The sequence below is a fragment of the Gymnogyps californianus genome, chromosome 24 (genome assembly GCF_018139145.2).
Source record: "Gymnogyps californianus isolate 813 chromosome 24, ASM1813914v2, whole genome shotgun sequence".
Classification (NCBI taxonomy): domain Eukaryota; kingdom Metazoa; phylum Chordata; class Aves; order Accipitriformes; family Cathartidae; genus Gymnogyps; species Gymnogyps californianus.
The window spans coordinates 1,698,190-1,714,292 of NC_059494.1; the positions used below are offsets into that span (position 1 = coordinate 1,698,190).

At 64.1% G+C, this 16,103-nt stretch overlaps 1 protein-coding gene across 1 annotated transcript; it reads right to left on the reverse strand.

The window, feature by feature from the left end:
- Positions 1-9,989: 9,989 nt before the first annotated feature.
- TMEM59L (transmembrane protein 59 like) lies at positions 9,990-15,439 on the reverse strand. The gene is made up of 8 exons (XM_050910682.1): positions 15,290-15,439; positions 13,792-13,897; positions 13,405-13,499; positions 11,387-11,533; positions 11,167-11,275; positions 10,715-10,826; positions 10,447-10,564; positions 9,990-10,176 (listed from the first exon to the last, which is right to left on the reverse strand). The coding sequence occupies exons 1-8, from the start codon at positions 15,437-15,439 to the stop codon at positions 10,015-10,017; spliced, it is 999 nt and encodes a 332-aa protein (XP_050766639.1). The 3' UTR covers positions 9,990-10,014.
- Positions 15,440-16,103: the final 664 nt, after the last annotated feature.

Sequence of the window (16,103 nt, forward strand, 5' to 3'; positions counted from 1 at the left end):
GTTGCTGAGGGCTGGCGTTGCCCCATGGCTGAGAGGACCTGGGGTCTGTCCCCGTCCCTTGGCTGAGGGGTCCCAGGGCTGTCGCTTCCTCATGGCTGAGGGGACTTGGGGCCGGGGGGGGTCTGTCACCGCCTCACAGCTGAGGAGGTCTAGGGGGATCTGTCACTGCCCCATGGCTGAGGAGTCCCAGGAGTCTGTCACCACCCCACAGCTGAGGGGTCCCAGGGGTCTGTCACCACCCCCCAGGCCGCCATGGGCCTCCTCATGCCAGCACCCTCCAGGCGACCATTATCCAACAGCAGCCGACGGCCCCTGCCTGCGGCCTGCGCCCAAGCTTTTAACGCCTTCCCTCGGGATTTCGCATGCAACTCATTAAATGTCTCCTGCAGGGACCATCGTGTGTGCAACCGGCCCGGGACTGCGGGGACAACCCTGCTCCCCATCACCCTGGGGACAAAGCCTCCCGCCCGCGCCATCTGGACGATTATGGACCAGGTTTTATTGCCATCAGCGCTTTGTGCAAGAGCAACAGTACCCTCCAGAGGGTGCAGTCTTGTCGTCGGAGATCGCAGCGCTCCGGCTGCGCCGTCGTCTCGGTGCCAAAGATGCCTTCGCCACCCCGCGTCCCCACACATGGTCCGCATCAGAGTCGCTCCCGGCTCTCCCCAAAAGCGACCGGTGGAGACGAGGCCAAGCGTCGCAGGGTCCGTGTAATTTTTAAAGCCGGCACGCATCTGGAGAGAGCGGACGGTCTAGAGGGCATTCCAGTCATCAGTGGAAATCAGGAAATTATTCATAGCGGTGGCTCTGCCAACGACCGGGGGTAAATTTCTTTGATTTCCCATGCCTCGGTGTCCACATCTGTATAAGGGAAAGGGGGAATTCGTACATGAGAATAAACGCACTTGGAAAGCCGTGAAAATACTCTTTCAAGTCAGCCTGATGAAAACTTCATGTTCTGGAGCCCTCTGCTTCAAGGAAAGCAATCTGTTTCCGAGGCAAAGCTGTGTATTTTTCTTATTTAAACCTTCTAAATCTGCTGGAGCATTAAAAATATTTGGCATTTCCACAGCACATTTCATTCCCAGCTCCAAATGCGTTTTACAGACATTCATTAATTAAGCCTCATAAAACCTTTGGGAGAAAGGGAAGCAGTACTTATTAATTTGCTATTTGTATTGCTGCAGCGCACGGAGACCCCAGCCAGGACCTCGGGGCCCTGTTATTTTAGACCCGACCTACACAGAAGAGGAGATGTCAGCGTGCCGAGGCACGGGGAGAGCGGGAGGAGGCGCGGGAGAGGCAGCGGATGAAAGTTAATGCCGTAAGTCATCGGCGTTTCACCACGATGCCCTTTCCACCGGGCAGTGCTGCCTGCAAGACAGAGCTGCGGGAGCAAGTGTGGCTCCCACCCCAGCTCTCCCCCCGCCTCTCTGGTTTGCGTTTTGCTGGTGTTTGGGGCTCCTGCCCCTCCTTACCAAGCCCTCGCGCTTGTCCTGCTTCCTCAGCCACCAGCTCTGCTTCATTTGATACCTTCCACTTTCTCCTGGGGCCGCTTTCTGTAGCTTTAGCTTTGCAGCACACCCCGCTCTTTAAAAGGTTTGAAGTAAACGCTTTCCTTTTATTATTTTTAGGTCCGTATAGATATTTTAAGTCCATCTATTTCAGTTCAATAAATGCATAGCAATAAAGCAGCCCTGCTGACGGCTAGCCCGGCCGGGCTGCCCGCTCGCTGCGGACCTCTCCGTCCCAGGTGGGTCAGCGGATGGGAGCTGTGAACGTTACACCTCTGCTTCCCCTGCAGGAAAAACCAGGCTGTGCTGCATGCTGTAAATGCCTTTCACATGTTCCCCAGATCCCAGTTAAATCGAACCCCAGAAGGTCTCTCAAAGCATGAAAAATGCATTTATAAGACGCTGGAAGGAAGATGTATTCCATAACTACTCTGGTGACCAGGCGTGCTGACTTGTGTCATGCAGAGAAGGAACCAAAAGGGGGTATTTCGTGTTATTTCATACCGCTGATGGGATTTTATCTCTCACAGCAAATCCAGGAACTTTTTAGTTACCATTATTGTTTGATTTTATGGGCCATCTGATATTTATTTTTATTTCTATTCATTATTTGTTGAGTGCACTTAGCCCCTTCCCCAAGGAGCCTGCCTTATATCTAAGGTGATTTTTACAACCAGTGTTAGCACAGCATCTGAGCAACTCGCACAACTTTAATATATTTATCCCGCACACACAGTATATCACAGCAGTCCTGGTATTCCTACTGTGGAGAGCGGTGGTCTGCCCGTAAAATCACAAGTCTAACTTACTGGGTTAAAAAAAAAAAAGAATAAACTCCAAACTATTTACATTCTTCTTCTTTCTGATCTTCATTTTAAGCCATCAGGATGTATTGGAGTCATATTTTCACTTTTTCCCCCCCCCCTACAAAACATGAGGTCTAGCAATGTACCTTTTACTGCAAGCCAAGCTCTCGCATATCCCACGACTCCCACAGCTGGGGCTTTAAAATCTGCGTCCAACACTGTGAGACTAATGACAAAATCATGAGCTGGCAGCGCTGCCTTTTCCTCCGACCTTTTCATTTCATCCTGCAAGCGCTCAGAAACAGGAATTCCTCACAGCTCGCAGCACTGTCGGTCCACGCGGTTTGTGTTGGGTGGAGGAGGCGGACAGCTGGCCGCAACGAGCTTTTTTTCCCAATTCTTGCTAGATTTTCCCCAGCACAACAAAGCCTCTCCGTTCCTTTATTTGCTATTGTTATGGAGGAGTCTGCGAGTGACCTCCCTCTCGCTCCCTGCCTCCGCACAGCATCAGCAACGAACGCTGCTGCATCTCCTGCTTGTCATGCGTGTCCGGAGGGTGCTGTGAGCTTTTTCGGTGCCTGTGCTTCTGGCTGGTTTTATTCCCTCTCGATTTCTGGTAGACTGCTCTCTGCTAATCCCCGTGTAATCCCGGGAAGCGTGTGAGCCCGGGGAGGGGTCGAGCATGCGGGCTGGGGTGCGTCTGCGTGTGCTGGCGGAGCCGGGGCTCTCCGTGTAAAGATGGGCCACGGCATCGCGTGAGCTGGTCCTTCTCCTTCCCTTTTATTTTGCCCCGTCAGGGTACCCTGCCTGCATCTCCCCACGGTCGCGTTCAAGCTTGGAGATGTTTTAGCACGCTGAGACATTATCGGTCTCTCCTGGGAGGCTGGTGAAGGTGAGATGCTCTCTCCTTCCCCCCTTGAGCACCACCTCTGCCAGTTGCCACCGCAGATGACTCCGTGGCCGAGACCGGCCGCCAGCCCCGGGGGACGTGGGACTCCCAGCAATGCGGTGGTACCCGAGCCCCCCGGGCAGGATGAGGTCTGTCGGACTCCCACCCATCCTGGGGTGCAGACCAGCCCTGCAGGTCCCCGATCTCCTGCTGCAGAGCCGAACCGACACAGCAGCCGCTGCCGAGGTTCGGCACGACCCACCGCCAAGCAGCATCCCCTCCCTGCCGGGATGGAGATGACCCGGCTCTTCGGCCGGGCTCCCACCCCCAGGCAGCGTTACCCACCCCGTGGAGCAGCGGTGCCGTCCCATCCAGCGCAGATAACGCAGGCGTGCGCGTACGCCTGTGCTGGGAGGTGCAGGTATTGCTATGCCCTGCGCCGAAGGGCAAGCGGGAGGAGCAGGCGTGAGCGGGAAGCAGACAGCAGAGCCACGCGGGGTCTGGCTTGGGGGAAAGCTGAACACCTTCTGTTATGAATCTTGGGCTCCTTCCACTCCCACACACACAGCGGGGCGAGCTGACGCACGCGGCACCCACGGGAGCCGGCTCCCACGCCAGCTGGAGGCGTTGGCCGTCCCCAGCGCCATTCGGCACCGGTGCGAGGCCACGGTCCAGCAAATCCCCTCTGCACGTGCTGCGGTGTTAAGCGCACGTGTCGTCCCCGGGAAACCGGCGGGATGGCTCCAGTGCCTGAAGGTGAGCAGGTGCTGCGCCGCGCCGCCGCGTCGGCACTGAAGGGAGCCCGATTCCCACCCGCCCGGCCAAACCGCAACCATACATCCCTGCTTTCCCTGACCAGCTTGGCTGCGCTCCTCACCTGGCAAAAGAACACACGGCAGCGAAAATAAACACGGAGGGAAGCGAAGCCCCTCATGGCCCGGCGAGCGAGGTCTGCGTTCCAAGAAGTAATGAAGCCCAGGGAATGGAAAATGCATGTCACTTGGCGGCGGGCTGGATGCGCGCAGGCGCTCCGTGCCGGCTGCCGAGAGGGTGCTTCGCCTCCACACGGCATCGCCACGGCACAGCAGCTGCGCCAGGTCCGGCCAGCGGCACCGTGCTGAACTCTGACATTTGAAGACGGAGAATAATTTGGCTTCATTAGCCTCCCCTTCCCCCCCGCCTCGAGCGGTCCCTCGAGCCGGGCTGGAATGTGCGTGGTAGGGACAGAACCAATCCCATTAGCACGAGGAGATTGTTTTTCGTTTGGTTTTGTTGTTGTTGAATCACCCGTGGCTCCGCTTCTTTGGGGTAGGTCGTCGGAAGGACGACGGGGAGAGGAAACCCATGGATGTGTTTTCCCGGGTGGCCGTCCACGGCACGGCGTTCCCCTGCCAGCCTGGCTGCCTGATTTCGGCAGCACCGTGAGGCTTCCATCTTTGAAGGCCACGTGAGCTTTGCTGCTGGCTCCAGGATGGTGCCCGGCGTGGTTCGAAGGAGCATTTGTAAGGGCAAGGCCTCAGCTCCCACGCACGAGGTCGGGAAGGTGCTGCGAGCCAGCGGCGCTGCCGGAGCTCGCTTTGAACCCCTGTCCAACTCCCCACCCCGCATCCTCATCCTCGCTCCATCTCTGGATGAAGACTTACCTCCGTTGGGGTTAAAGCTGAATTTACAGCTCTGTGTGTTGGTCAGGACAGCACCAGATTGCAGCCATGCGCTCGCAGGAGCCGGGCCAGGGGCAGCGAGAGGCAGCTGGAGCAGCTAGGAAATATCCTTGCCCCAGCTGAGATAGGAGCCCAGGCTCTTTTTCCATCATCTTCTAAAGCCCTGCTCTGGCAGGGCCCAAAACCGCTGTTTCACCCGATTGTGCTTTCTCATGAAAGACCCTCGTTCCTCCAACACGAGACAAGAATAAGAAACCTCCCCCTGGCTGCTTTGCATCCAGCAGCATCTCCCCGGGACGTGAGTGGGAAGGGGCTAAGGGGAGCAATGGGTCCGCACCCCGGTGAACCAACACCGTGTCCACTCCGAATTGGGAGAATCGGTCACAAATCATGAAAACGGGGGTTGGCACGCCTGTGTGCAAGGCAGGGACTTCTCGGAGTCCTTCCCCACCCTGCTGTCCCGGTCCTGGGCTTTCTGCCCTGCGTGGCATCCCTGAACCATGAACCCTAATTCTCTTCCCAAGCAGAGATGTCCCGACAGGACACGGCACAGGGCTCTGGGCACCCGACAGTGGGACAAGGAGCTGCGGGGGCTCCTGAAGTCATCCTCAGCACGGGAGAGCGCGATGAGAAATAGGGGCGAACGACGCCGTTGGGAGCAGACGGCAAGAAGGGAGGGAAATCCGTGCGCAAATGCATTCGCCGCGTGGCCCGGCTCCTCAGCTGGAGTGTGCGAGCGGCGGTGGAGCCGGGCCAGCTCCCGGCAGCTGAGATTTCCAGGGAGGGGGGAGAAAGGAGGGGGCATTTTCCAGAGGTGAGAACAGCAGCCCAACGCAGCCACAGAGAGAGCGGCCGGGGGGGGCTGCTGACCCCAACCGCAGCCGGCGAGAGCCCCCCCCCCTGCCCCCCGCAACCCTTGGCACCCGCTGCTGGCACGGAGGCCGAGCCACGGCATCTCACGAGCGGAGAGATGCTGCGGGGGTCCGTGGCGGAGGCGTGGGGGGGCAGCTTGCTGGCCTCCCCCCGCTTTTTGAGGCCGCTTCTTGCCGCAGCGTGGCTAACAGTCCCCACCTACCGGTCTGCGATTTCTTGCTGACCTGTGGCTGGACGCGCGGGAGGCGAGCGTGGGCGCGCAGATGCTCGCCGGGAGGACGTGACCCGCCATGGGCTCCTGGTCCCCTCGCCGCCGGCCATGGGCTGGAGGGTGCGATTCCACCGTGGGCTGGCTTGCCCGTTGCCGATGGGGCCACACACCATGAATTTTGCTTCCCCCGTGAAAAAATAAAAGAGGGAGCGAGAAGGAAAAGGCATCGGATGGAAAACACCCCGGCTGCCTGCTGGGGGGAGTGGAACCAGCTAATTTCATGCGTCTCCTTCTTGTTAGAGTGGGGTCCCTCCTCACCTGCTCCTGGGCATGGTTTCCTGCACCCCGAGCCAGCAACAAGGAATCTGACTCCAGTTTAAAGGCAAGGAGCTTGTCCACGGTTTGTAGCCCGGCTCCCAGCCCAGGAGGGGACCCGCTCGGAGCCGCTGCCCGCGGCGGGCAGGGTTTACCAGCTGTCCGCACCCATCTCGTGCCTTGCCACCTCCCTCTGCACCAGCCCGTGGCAGGGGGATGCAGAGAGCCCTGTGTTGGGGGTCTCACCTCCAGGCAGCACCATCCCGGGGCTTTCCCTGTTTGCTCCTGCTTGCACCCAACCGCTGCTCCGTCACCGCAGGGTGTCTGGGGGCGAGTGGCTGCCAGCACCCTCGCCCAGCCCATAACGGGGCTCAGCGCTGATGCCCTGGGCTACGGACGGAAAATGCCGGAGAAAGACACCCCCGGACATGCCATCCGGGGGGCACTCGGTGGCTTGGCCCTGGCCGGGGGGCTCTTGCCTCTAGGTCATCAGCTTGCACCTACCCCAAAGGCTGCTCAGCACGGGGCTCCCATCTCTCAGCCCTTCCCTCTTGTCCTGTGTCCTGGTTTTGGCTGGGATAGAGTTCATTTACTGGCTGGGGTTAAACCACAACATCCTGCCAGCCCCCGACACCCCTCTGCCCACCCTGGAACCCCGAGGCACCCAGCTGCCTGCTGAGGACACCGCGCAAGCCCCCACATCCCATCGCCCGGGCAATGCGGCCATGGCACACACTCTGCCTCCCACGCCGGCCCGGCACAGCCAGGGCTGCCCGGAGCATCCTCCGCACGGCTCCCTGCCTGCTGCACAGGCAGGGCAGGCAGCGAGCTGAAAACACCATCCCTCTCCTCTCCGTTTAGCGAGCTGAGCCCAGCCCGCAGAGCACAGCATCCCCCTCCAGCACCCGGCATTGCCGCACTGCGTGGGGGTGACGTCGCACCCCCAATTTAGGGACAGGCGGGGGCCGTGCTCCGGCAGCAGAGGCTGCTGGCAGGCAGCGGACCGGGCTCTTCGTCCCTTTTGGAGATCCTTCTTTGGCTGCAACTCATGTCGAGCACCCCAGCATCCATCTGCAGCCCTCCCCGGGGGTCGGCCAGCACCTCCTCGTCCCTGGCTCTGCATCCCAGAGAAAACAAGCAGCTGAGGCCAGCACCAGTCCCGGCTCCTCGGGGGCCCCGCGCTGCTGCTGGCTCCGAGGACGGGACCCCGCTGAGCTACTGAAGAGCTAAAAACGAGCCTCCAGGCCCTTGCGTGAGCTTTTGTGTCGTGCTTGGCATGGGGAGAGCTCGACTGTGGTGTGGACGCGGGCGCCGCGCCAGGAAAAACACACGCCGCGGGGGAAAGGTGGGTGCGTGCACGTGCGAGCGCGTCCCAGCCCTCGAGCCCGGGCGGCCGCAGCACGTCACGCTGACGTGTCGCGCGCGTGCACGGCCCGATTTACGCTTTCCCTCCTCGAAATGGGCGCCTGGGTGTCGGCGGGCGATTTTCAGTGGGAAAAGCCCTCGTCCCCCAGCCCTTCTTTATATGCACGGGCGAGCACGTGCATGCGGTCCTCCCCACTGCTGTCTCAGCCTCCTCCTCCTCGCAGCTGACGGGTGGACGTGTTGGGGTGCGCAGCCCCCTACCCACCCCGTGCCCTCCCAGCACCCACCGAGCCCACCCACCCCACGGGCGTTGGTACCAGCTCCCCAGGGAACACAGCATCTCCTTTTACGCTTGATGCTGAATCTCTCGATCCGGCAAATCTGCCAGCCCCGCAGCCTGCAGAGGAGCATCGCATCGCTCCGTGTCCGTGCAAAACAGCCCAAGCAGGGGATTTCTCTCCGGTTTGCCGGAGGTTTCATCCTGGCTCAGCTTGCAAAGACGGGACGGCAAGCTGGGAACAGACCTGTGTCCTCCCGCCGGCCCCATGCGGGGGCTCAAACCTGCTCCCCAGCTGGTGACGGGCACCCCGTGAAGCCACCAACTCATCCGGGTCTGGTACAAACCTTTTATTTCCCCTCCACCCGTGCTGCCCAGCCAGCTTGGGGCTGGGTTTGCCCTTTGGAAGCGAAGCCGGGGGGGGGGCTCCTTGGCCGCCCTCTCCCCCGAGCTCACGGCCCGGTGCGGTTGCACCCCGGGGCCGGGGAGAGCCGCCGTGGCCAGGACAACACCACAGACTCCACCGAGCTTTACACTGAGCCGAGTGGCCAAAAAGCGACAACAAAAAGTGTACCCCAAAATGGACACGAGACCCCCTCCCGCCCCCCCCAACCCAGTTCCCCAAACCCAGATATGTTGCACGGGTGAAAGTGATACGGAGCAGCACAAAACCGGCGGGGATGGGGACGAGAACCCCCCGCCCCACCACGCCACGGCCCCCCGAGACCGCTCAGCGCCAGGGAGCGGCCGGCACACGGAGAGAGCCTAAAAACCCAAGGGTGGGGAGTCGCAGGTAATAAGTTAATCTGTACAGACGTGTTAGGTGGACGCGGGGATGGCAGGGACCGCTGCTGCCGAGCCGTCCCTCCCGAGCGCAGGGGTGTCCCCACGGGGCGCCGGGAGCCGATGAACCACATGCCGGTGCAAATCAAACCACGAAACGATGCATGAAGTCAAGTGATGGAGAACGGCGGGGAGATGGGGAGATGCCCTGGCTCGCACCGAGCCCGGCTGCGGGAGCAGAGCCCTGTGGAGCAGGGGGAGGGAGGGGACCCCTCCACGCCGAGAGGCTGTGCCGGGGCGAGCCGAGGGGGTCCCCGCTTGGCTGAGATACCAGGGCTTGCCCCCCACTTCCAGGGCAGCGCTGTGAGCCCCGGGGACCCGGAGGCTGGCTGCTGCTAGGTCCTGCCATCAGCTACAGCCCCGCAGGCTGAGCCGCTCCCGGCATCGGGCAGGGATGCTGAGCCCAGGACAGAGGCGTCCCGGCAGTTCCCACCTCCTGCCCGAGCTGGGACGTGCCGCAGCAGCACGAGGCAGGGAAATGCCGCCTCGTCCCCTGCTCGGTCCCACCAGCAACCCGTCGCCATCGGGGCCAGCCGCCCCAAAGGCATCAGGGAGCAGGGAGGGGAAGGAGCCATCCCGGGGCCCCTCCGCAGCTCCGGGAAGGGGCCGGCTGGGTCCTCGCGTGGGCACGGAGGCAGCGAGATCCGCTCCTCTCTCCGGCTGCCAACGCCAAATCCATTCGCCACGTTTCGGTTCCCCAAGGCAATCGGCTCCGGCCGGCGGAAGGGAGTTCCCAGGGCCGGAGACGGCGCCTTGGAGGCTCAGCCCAAGGTGGGAGGCCGGGGATGTGCCGAGCCAAAGCCCAGAACACTGCAGACACTCTCCATCCCCCACCGCAGCCGGCTCCCTCCTGCCCAGCGCTGGACCCATGCCCGGAGGGCTGCGGGGCCCCGGGGGCTCCGGTCGGGAGGAGACGGACCGCCCTGCTACGAGGACGGGCTCCCCCCGGCCTCCCTGCTCTGGCAGCTCCTCTTTTGGCTCTCGAACGCTGGAAACCAGGATCCCAGCAAACAGCACATCTACGGAGGAGGCAAAGCCACTGCCCGGCTCCCGGGAGCCTCCTCCGCAGCGGCCGTCCCTGGGGAGGAGAGCGGGACGAGGCAGATCGTACCCCCGGTCCCCCCCGTGCCAGAGCCAGAGATGCCCTCGAGGAGCCGGGGACATGGAGTAGCCGGAGGGGCAGCGGAGCAGGACCGGGGACGATGCCATGGGGACGGTGACAGGGAGGTGGCATGGAGGTGATGGGAAGGGGTGGGATCGCTACAGGACGGTCTTGTCCAGGTCGACTTTGAGGGGCAGCGGCCCCGCGTCCTCGCCACCGTGCGCGGGGCACAGGGTGACGGCGATGACGGGCGGCAGGGGGAAGGCGCCGGGGCCGTCCAGGTCCTCCAGGTACTCCTTGTCCCCATTGATGCTCAGAGGCTGGAAGAGAAGCAGAGGGGACCGTGCAGCCCCGGAGCAGGGGACAGGACCCCCTTGTCCCCAGAGTGGGAACGCCGCAGGGCTGGCTGGGGACGTACCGCACAGCGTGGACATGCCGGCGAGCCCAGCACGGTGGCCAGGGACCACAAACCCTGTACGGCCACGTCTCAGCCCCGCAAGGCTCACCAGCAGTGACAGGGAGACCCAGGGTGTCGGGGACCCCTGTAGGACCCCCCCCCCGGGCTGCGCTGAGCACCGCTCACCCCATACCTGGGTCTTGACGTGCTGCTCGGGGGCAGTCACCAAACTGGCACAGCTCAGCCACAGCATCACCATGATGGAGAGGAAGAGGCAGGCAGCCAGGATCCAGCGAGGAAGGCCCGAGCGCCTGTAACACCCCACCACCCCCCGCCAAAGAAAAAGGACGAGTTTATGGCAGGGCACGGGGTGGGAATTGGAGGCGGGGGGAGCATCTGCTCCGGCGTGTCCCGGCAGGTCCAGGCCCCCCCGGACCCCCGCGCAGCCCCGCTGCACCTACTTGGACATGCAGCCGAGGAAGTCGTGCTCCGGCGGCGGGGAGTCTGGGCGCTGCGCCTTGGCTTTGCCCTGCGGCTCCTTCACGGGGGGCTTCTCCCCCTTGGCCTGGGGGCCTGGTGGGGGAGAGGCGATGCTGAGCCCCGGCACCCACCGTGGACACGCCTGCCCCGCTCCCCATGCCCTTGCCAGCACACGATCAGGCACAGGGGTGCCGGGTGGTCCCCTCTTCCCTCAGGGACCCTCTGCCTGCTGGGGGGGCACAGAGGATCCTGGCAGCTTCTTGGAGCGGGTCCCGAGGCCGGACTCACCCCCTCTGCGTGGGTGTGGGGTGTGGGAAGCTAATCAGACCCGAGAAGCGGGTAATTTGTTTAGCTCTGGAGAAATCGGATGAGAGCCAGGAGGGCTCGGAGGCTCCCGGCTCCCCCCCGCCAGCAGCCCGGACCCCCCCCACACCTGTGTGAGGCTGGGGGATGCGGGGGCTGGACCCCGGTCCCGGCTGCGCCGGCCGCTCCGGCTGGGTCTCCGGCACCTCAGGTACTGGATACTCCATCTCGGGCTGGGACTGGTGGGTCAGCAGGGAAAGAGGAAGAAAGCGGTGAGCAGGAGGGTGCCCACCCCTCTCGGCACCCAGCAGAGAGGGGACAGGGGACACCCCCACCTCAAACACCCCCACCTGAAACACCACGACTTTGCCGTCGTCCACCTGCAGGTAGAAGGTCCACGTGGAGGAGATGAAGCTCTGGGCAGAGCTGACGATGCCGTTGCAGAAGGTGGAGACCAAATCGAACAGGGAGAATGACGGCGCCTTCGTCTCCAGGCTCTGCGAAGGAGCGGGGACATCGTGCCACCACCGTTCCCTCGTCACCCACCCCAGCAGACAACGTCCCAACCCGAGGATGTGGCCAGGTTGAGCCGGGCGCTCAGGTCTGGGGCTCAGCCTGCTTCTCCCAGGGATGGGGATGTACAGGATCTGTGGTCCGGCCCCAGGAGGGTCCGGTCCTCAGGGCCATCACCCAGCCCCAGGGCCATCACCCAGCCCCTCCGCAGCCCCGCACTCGCACCAGCTCTTTAAACAATAGGAGCGGAGCGGCCGAGATGCCGAGGGCGTTTCTCTCCTGGCAGCCTCTCCGTGCCCTGGATTCTTGGCCGTCGCGGCGGTTTGTTATTTTTAAAGCATCCCTGCTGGAATCCGCTTGGCTGCTCCCTGCCACTGGCTTCGAACATTTTCCGACAGCCCCTTGCACGGTCAAACCAGCAAACAGGAAATAAATAGGTCAGATTCTGTATCTAATTATTATGCTAAATCTGCTTTGCCTGCTTGTCTGGGAACCCGAAGGAAAAATGCTTTGGGTGGGTGAAGGGGGTGACGGCCCTCCCCATCAGCCGGTTGCCCCCCGATGCTCATCCCCGACCTCGGAGAGGGGCTGGGAAACGGGATCAGACACCAGGAAGGTCTTAAAAACAGGCTGCCAAGCCGTTTTTCGAAGGAGCCGCAGCTTTCTACAGCACAAATTCATCTTCGTCTGCACGTGTACAAAGCCAAAAGCCTCTACCTTGGGCCAAAGTCTAATTTAATTAATTGGGCAAAAGCTGAATTAATTAAATGTAGGAGGAAAAAGCGTTGCTAATTGCTGGGAAGGATAACAGATAACTGCGGGAACCTGCAACAATCACCGGTCAGAACCTCTCACCCCGGGAATTCGGCGTAATAGCCCTGCCTGGCCCAAATCTGCAGCAGCCCGGGTCGAGCCCAGTTAATCTGCTTTTTATGCTTTGGATGAAGCAGCGCGACGGGCCGGCGGCGGGCTCGTATCTCCCCAGCACGCCCAGAGCACCCGTCCGCAGGGGCATGTATAACAGGGGACATAAAATAAAGCAGGATGCAGCAGGCATCCCGCAGCGTGGGTTTCGCCGGGCAGTGGGAGCGTATGGGGAGCATGCCTGGTCCCAAATCCACCCTGGAAAAGCACCGAGGGAAGCCGGGTCCCGGCGCTGGGGCTTGCCGAGCCACGAGGCTGCTGGCGGGGGCGGCCGGGAGGCAGCGAGGGGAGGGATGGAGCTGGATGCTTGTGCTGGGGAGGGAGGGAGGGATGGAGGGATGGATGATGGATGGGCTGCACATGGGGGGTGTTACAGCCTCCATCCCCAGGGAGAGGAGGGACTGGGCTGAGCTCCTGCAGGAGGAAGGGGTCCTTCCTAAAGTGGGACCCAGGGGCCAAGCCACCACATCCCAGCGTCCCCCCGTGGGGTCCCGGGCAGGGGGTGGCCGGTGGGCTCAGCAAGGTCTCCATTGCACTGGCGTTGCCTGCTCTGCCCGGCAGTGGGACAAACTTTGGTCCTTGCCATGCCCAGGGTGACCGAGACGCCCCATGTCCCCACGCTGGGGGTCAGGCAAGGGCCGAGGTGGCCGGAGAAGCCACCCCGAGGGCAGCCCCACGGCTCTAGGTGCCTTGAGGAGGCGAATGCCTTCCCTGGCTGGTCCCCGGCAGTCCCACGGGGTGACAGCACAGGGACGGAGCAGCCGGGGTGCCCCGGGGGGGGCACATCCAGCCCGCACCACCTCCTGCCCACAGACCCTTTGGGGAAGGAGCCAGATGCAGGGAGAGGGCAGAGCCATGGCCAGTGGCACCAGGGACAGGCTGGGCGGGTTCAGGGGGGGAATGGGGGCTCCCCATCTCCCCTGCCCCTCACCTTCTCCTTCCTGCTCTCCACCTCGGGCAGCTGCTTGCGGCACCCCGTCACGCAGCCAAACTGCTCCTCTGCGTTGCTGTAGGCTTCGGCGCACGCTGCGAGGCAGGAGCGGGGGGGTCAGGGTTAAGGGGTGCTCAATTCCCCTGATGAGCCCCGCACCCCCAGGGCCCCCCTACCCCTCCCGATTTACACGCAGCGGGTGTAAATCTGCACCCCGCTTGGTCTGCAGCGGGGTCTGGATGCGGCTCTGGGGCACAGCGTGGGGCTGAGCGGAGGCAGGATGCTCGGGAAGGTGGAAGGTGTCGCGGTGGTGCCAGCGGTATGAGGGGAACCCCCCCCCGGGATGGTGTTTGGGGCACGGGGGCTGCTCGGCCGCTGGCTCCTCACCTGCTTCGCACTCGGCTCTGGTTGTGTTCAGCTCGGCGCTCGCATCCACGAAGTGACAGATGGAGAACAGCCGGCAGCCCCGGTAACAGGCGTTGAGAACAGCATCCTGCAGGGAGGAGGAGGAGAGCGTGGAGCTGGCACAAAGCTCAGCCCGGTGGCTGCGCCGGACCCCCACCGCGGCCCCCCCGCACCCAGTTGGGGGGCACTGGGAAGTGCCACCCTCCTGGAGGACCACGGCCAGGGCTGGCACCCCAAACCCGGGGCGATGGCATCCCCAGGGGAGGGAGAGCTGCCTTCGTCCCCTGGTTTGCACCCGATGGTGGGATTTGCATGTGGCCTCGTCCCCATTGAGGACGTGGCAGGTCCCCCCATCTCTGTTGGGGTGCTTGGCACCAGCCGGGCCCCAGCATGGACTGGCAGGAGGTGGTGGGGTGTGTGCATGGGGGGGTGCATGCATTGGGGGGGCTGGGAACACACTGGGGGGGTGCACGGGGGGGCACTGAGCCTACGCAGGGGTCACTGCATGCATCTGCATGTGCAGGCTTGGCGGGAAGCGGGTGCCCCCACCCACGGGGTTCTGTGCACCCGCGGGGGAGTGCGGGCAGGGCTGGGTGCTGGCAGGGAGGCAGCTCAAGCCCAGATGGGAAAACAACTCCAACCTCAGCCCCGGCAGCAAAGGCCGCATGGGCTCCTGCCAAGGCGCTGGCCTAGATACAGCCCTGCCACCGCGGGGGCTCGGGGACGGTCCCGGGTGCCACCGCGTGGCCCCTGGCACGGCACGGCTATGGCAGCTCTGATCCGGGACTTTCCGTGATGCTCCGGGTCCAGCAACCAGCACTTGGCAACCCGCGCTCGGCTCCATCTCAATCCCCGCTTGCCGTGGCTCGGTGCTGGCCCACCCCGCCGCCGCGGTGTCACTCGCTCGCCCCGGCCATCCCCAGCCCCGCTGGCCCTGTGCCACCGCTCCCGGGGACGGCTCTGCCACGCTGCCGGTGATGGGGTGCGGGAGGGCGGCTGGGGGGACAGGGCGTCACCAGTGGCACCCCCAACCTGGGGCAGCTGCCACCACCGAGGGCACCCCAGACCCAGTGCGGGTGAGACCCGGGGGGCACCCCAAAGCTGGGATGGGCGAAACCGCTGTGGGCACCCCAAACCGGAGCAGATGCCCTCACTGGGAGCACCCCAAAGCCACACTGGAGGAGACCACCAGCGCTCCCCCGGTGCCCCCCATGGTGCTCCCGGTGCCCCCACGCTGCTCCCCGCGGGGGTGGCCCGGTGTGGGGCTGTGTGGCAGCGATGCCCGCGCAGGGCGGGCTGGTGCACCCGCTGCTCCCGCTGCTCCCGGTGCCCCCGATGCTCCCAGTTTCCCCTGGTGCTCTTGATGCCCCTGGTTCCCCCCGATGCTCCCGGTACTCCCGATGCTCCCGATGCTCCCCATGCTCCTGGTACCCCCGATACCCCCGGTACCCCCCCCCCGGTGCCCGGCCGGACTCACGGCGGCGGCTCGGCGCGGCAGGCTGCGGCCGCACTGCCCGCGGCAACCGGCGGTGTCTCCCAGCTGGGGCGAGAAGGGGTCGGTGGCGGCGGCGGCGGCGGCGGCCAGGGCCAGGCCGAGGGCGAGCAGGGCCCGGGGGCGGCGGGCCGCCATGGCGGGCGCGGGGCGCGGAGCGGCGCGGAACGGAGCGCACCCACCTCCGCCGCCGCCGCCGCCGCCGCCGCCGCCGCTGCTGCTGCTGGCCCCGCCGTGACGCGCCGTACGCCGGGCGGGGGCGGCGGGGGGGGAGCCGGGGGCGGGGGGAGCCTCCGCAGCCTGCCGCAGCTCCGCCGGCACCGGCACCGGCAGCCCCCGCCAGCGGTACCGGCGGGCAGCGCGGACCGGGGATGCTGGGAGCGGGGGGGGGGTTGCGGAAGGATGGGGGGGTGTACGGGCACCGGGGGATGCGGGAGGATAGGGGGGGTGCCCAGGCACCGGGGGGGTGCAGGGGTAACCCCGGGATGCGGGGGGGGGCGGGCCCTGAGGACGAGGGGATGCACGGAGATTGGGGGATGCGTGGGCACCGGAGGATGCAGGGGGACCATGGGATGCGGGAGGATGGGGGGGGGAGCTGGGGACCGGGAGATGCTCGGGCACCGGGGGATGCAGGGGGACCGGGAGATGCTCGGGCACCGAGGGATGCAGGGGGACCGGGAGATGCTCAGGCACCGGGGGATGCAGGGGGACCGGGAGATGCACAGGGACCAGAAGGTGTAGGGGGACCAGGGGCTGTAGGGGGACACTGAGGGATGCAGGGGACCAGGGGATGCACAGGGAT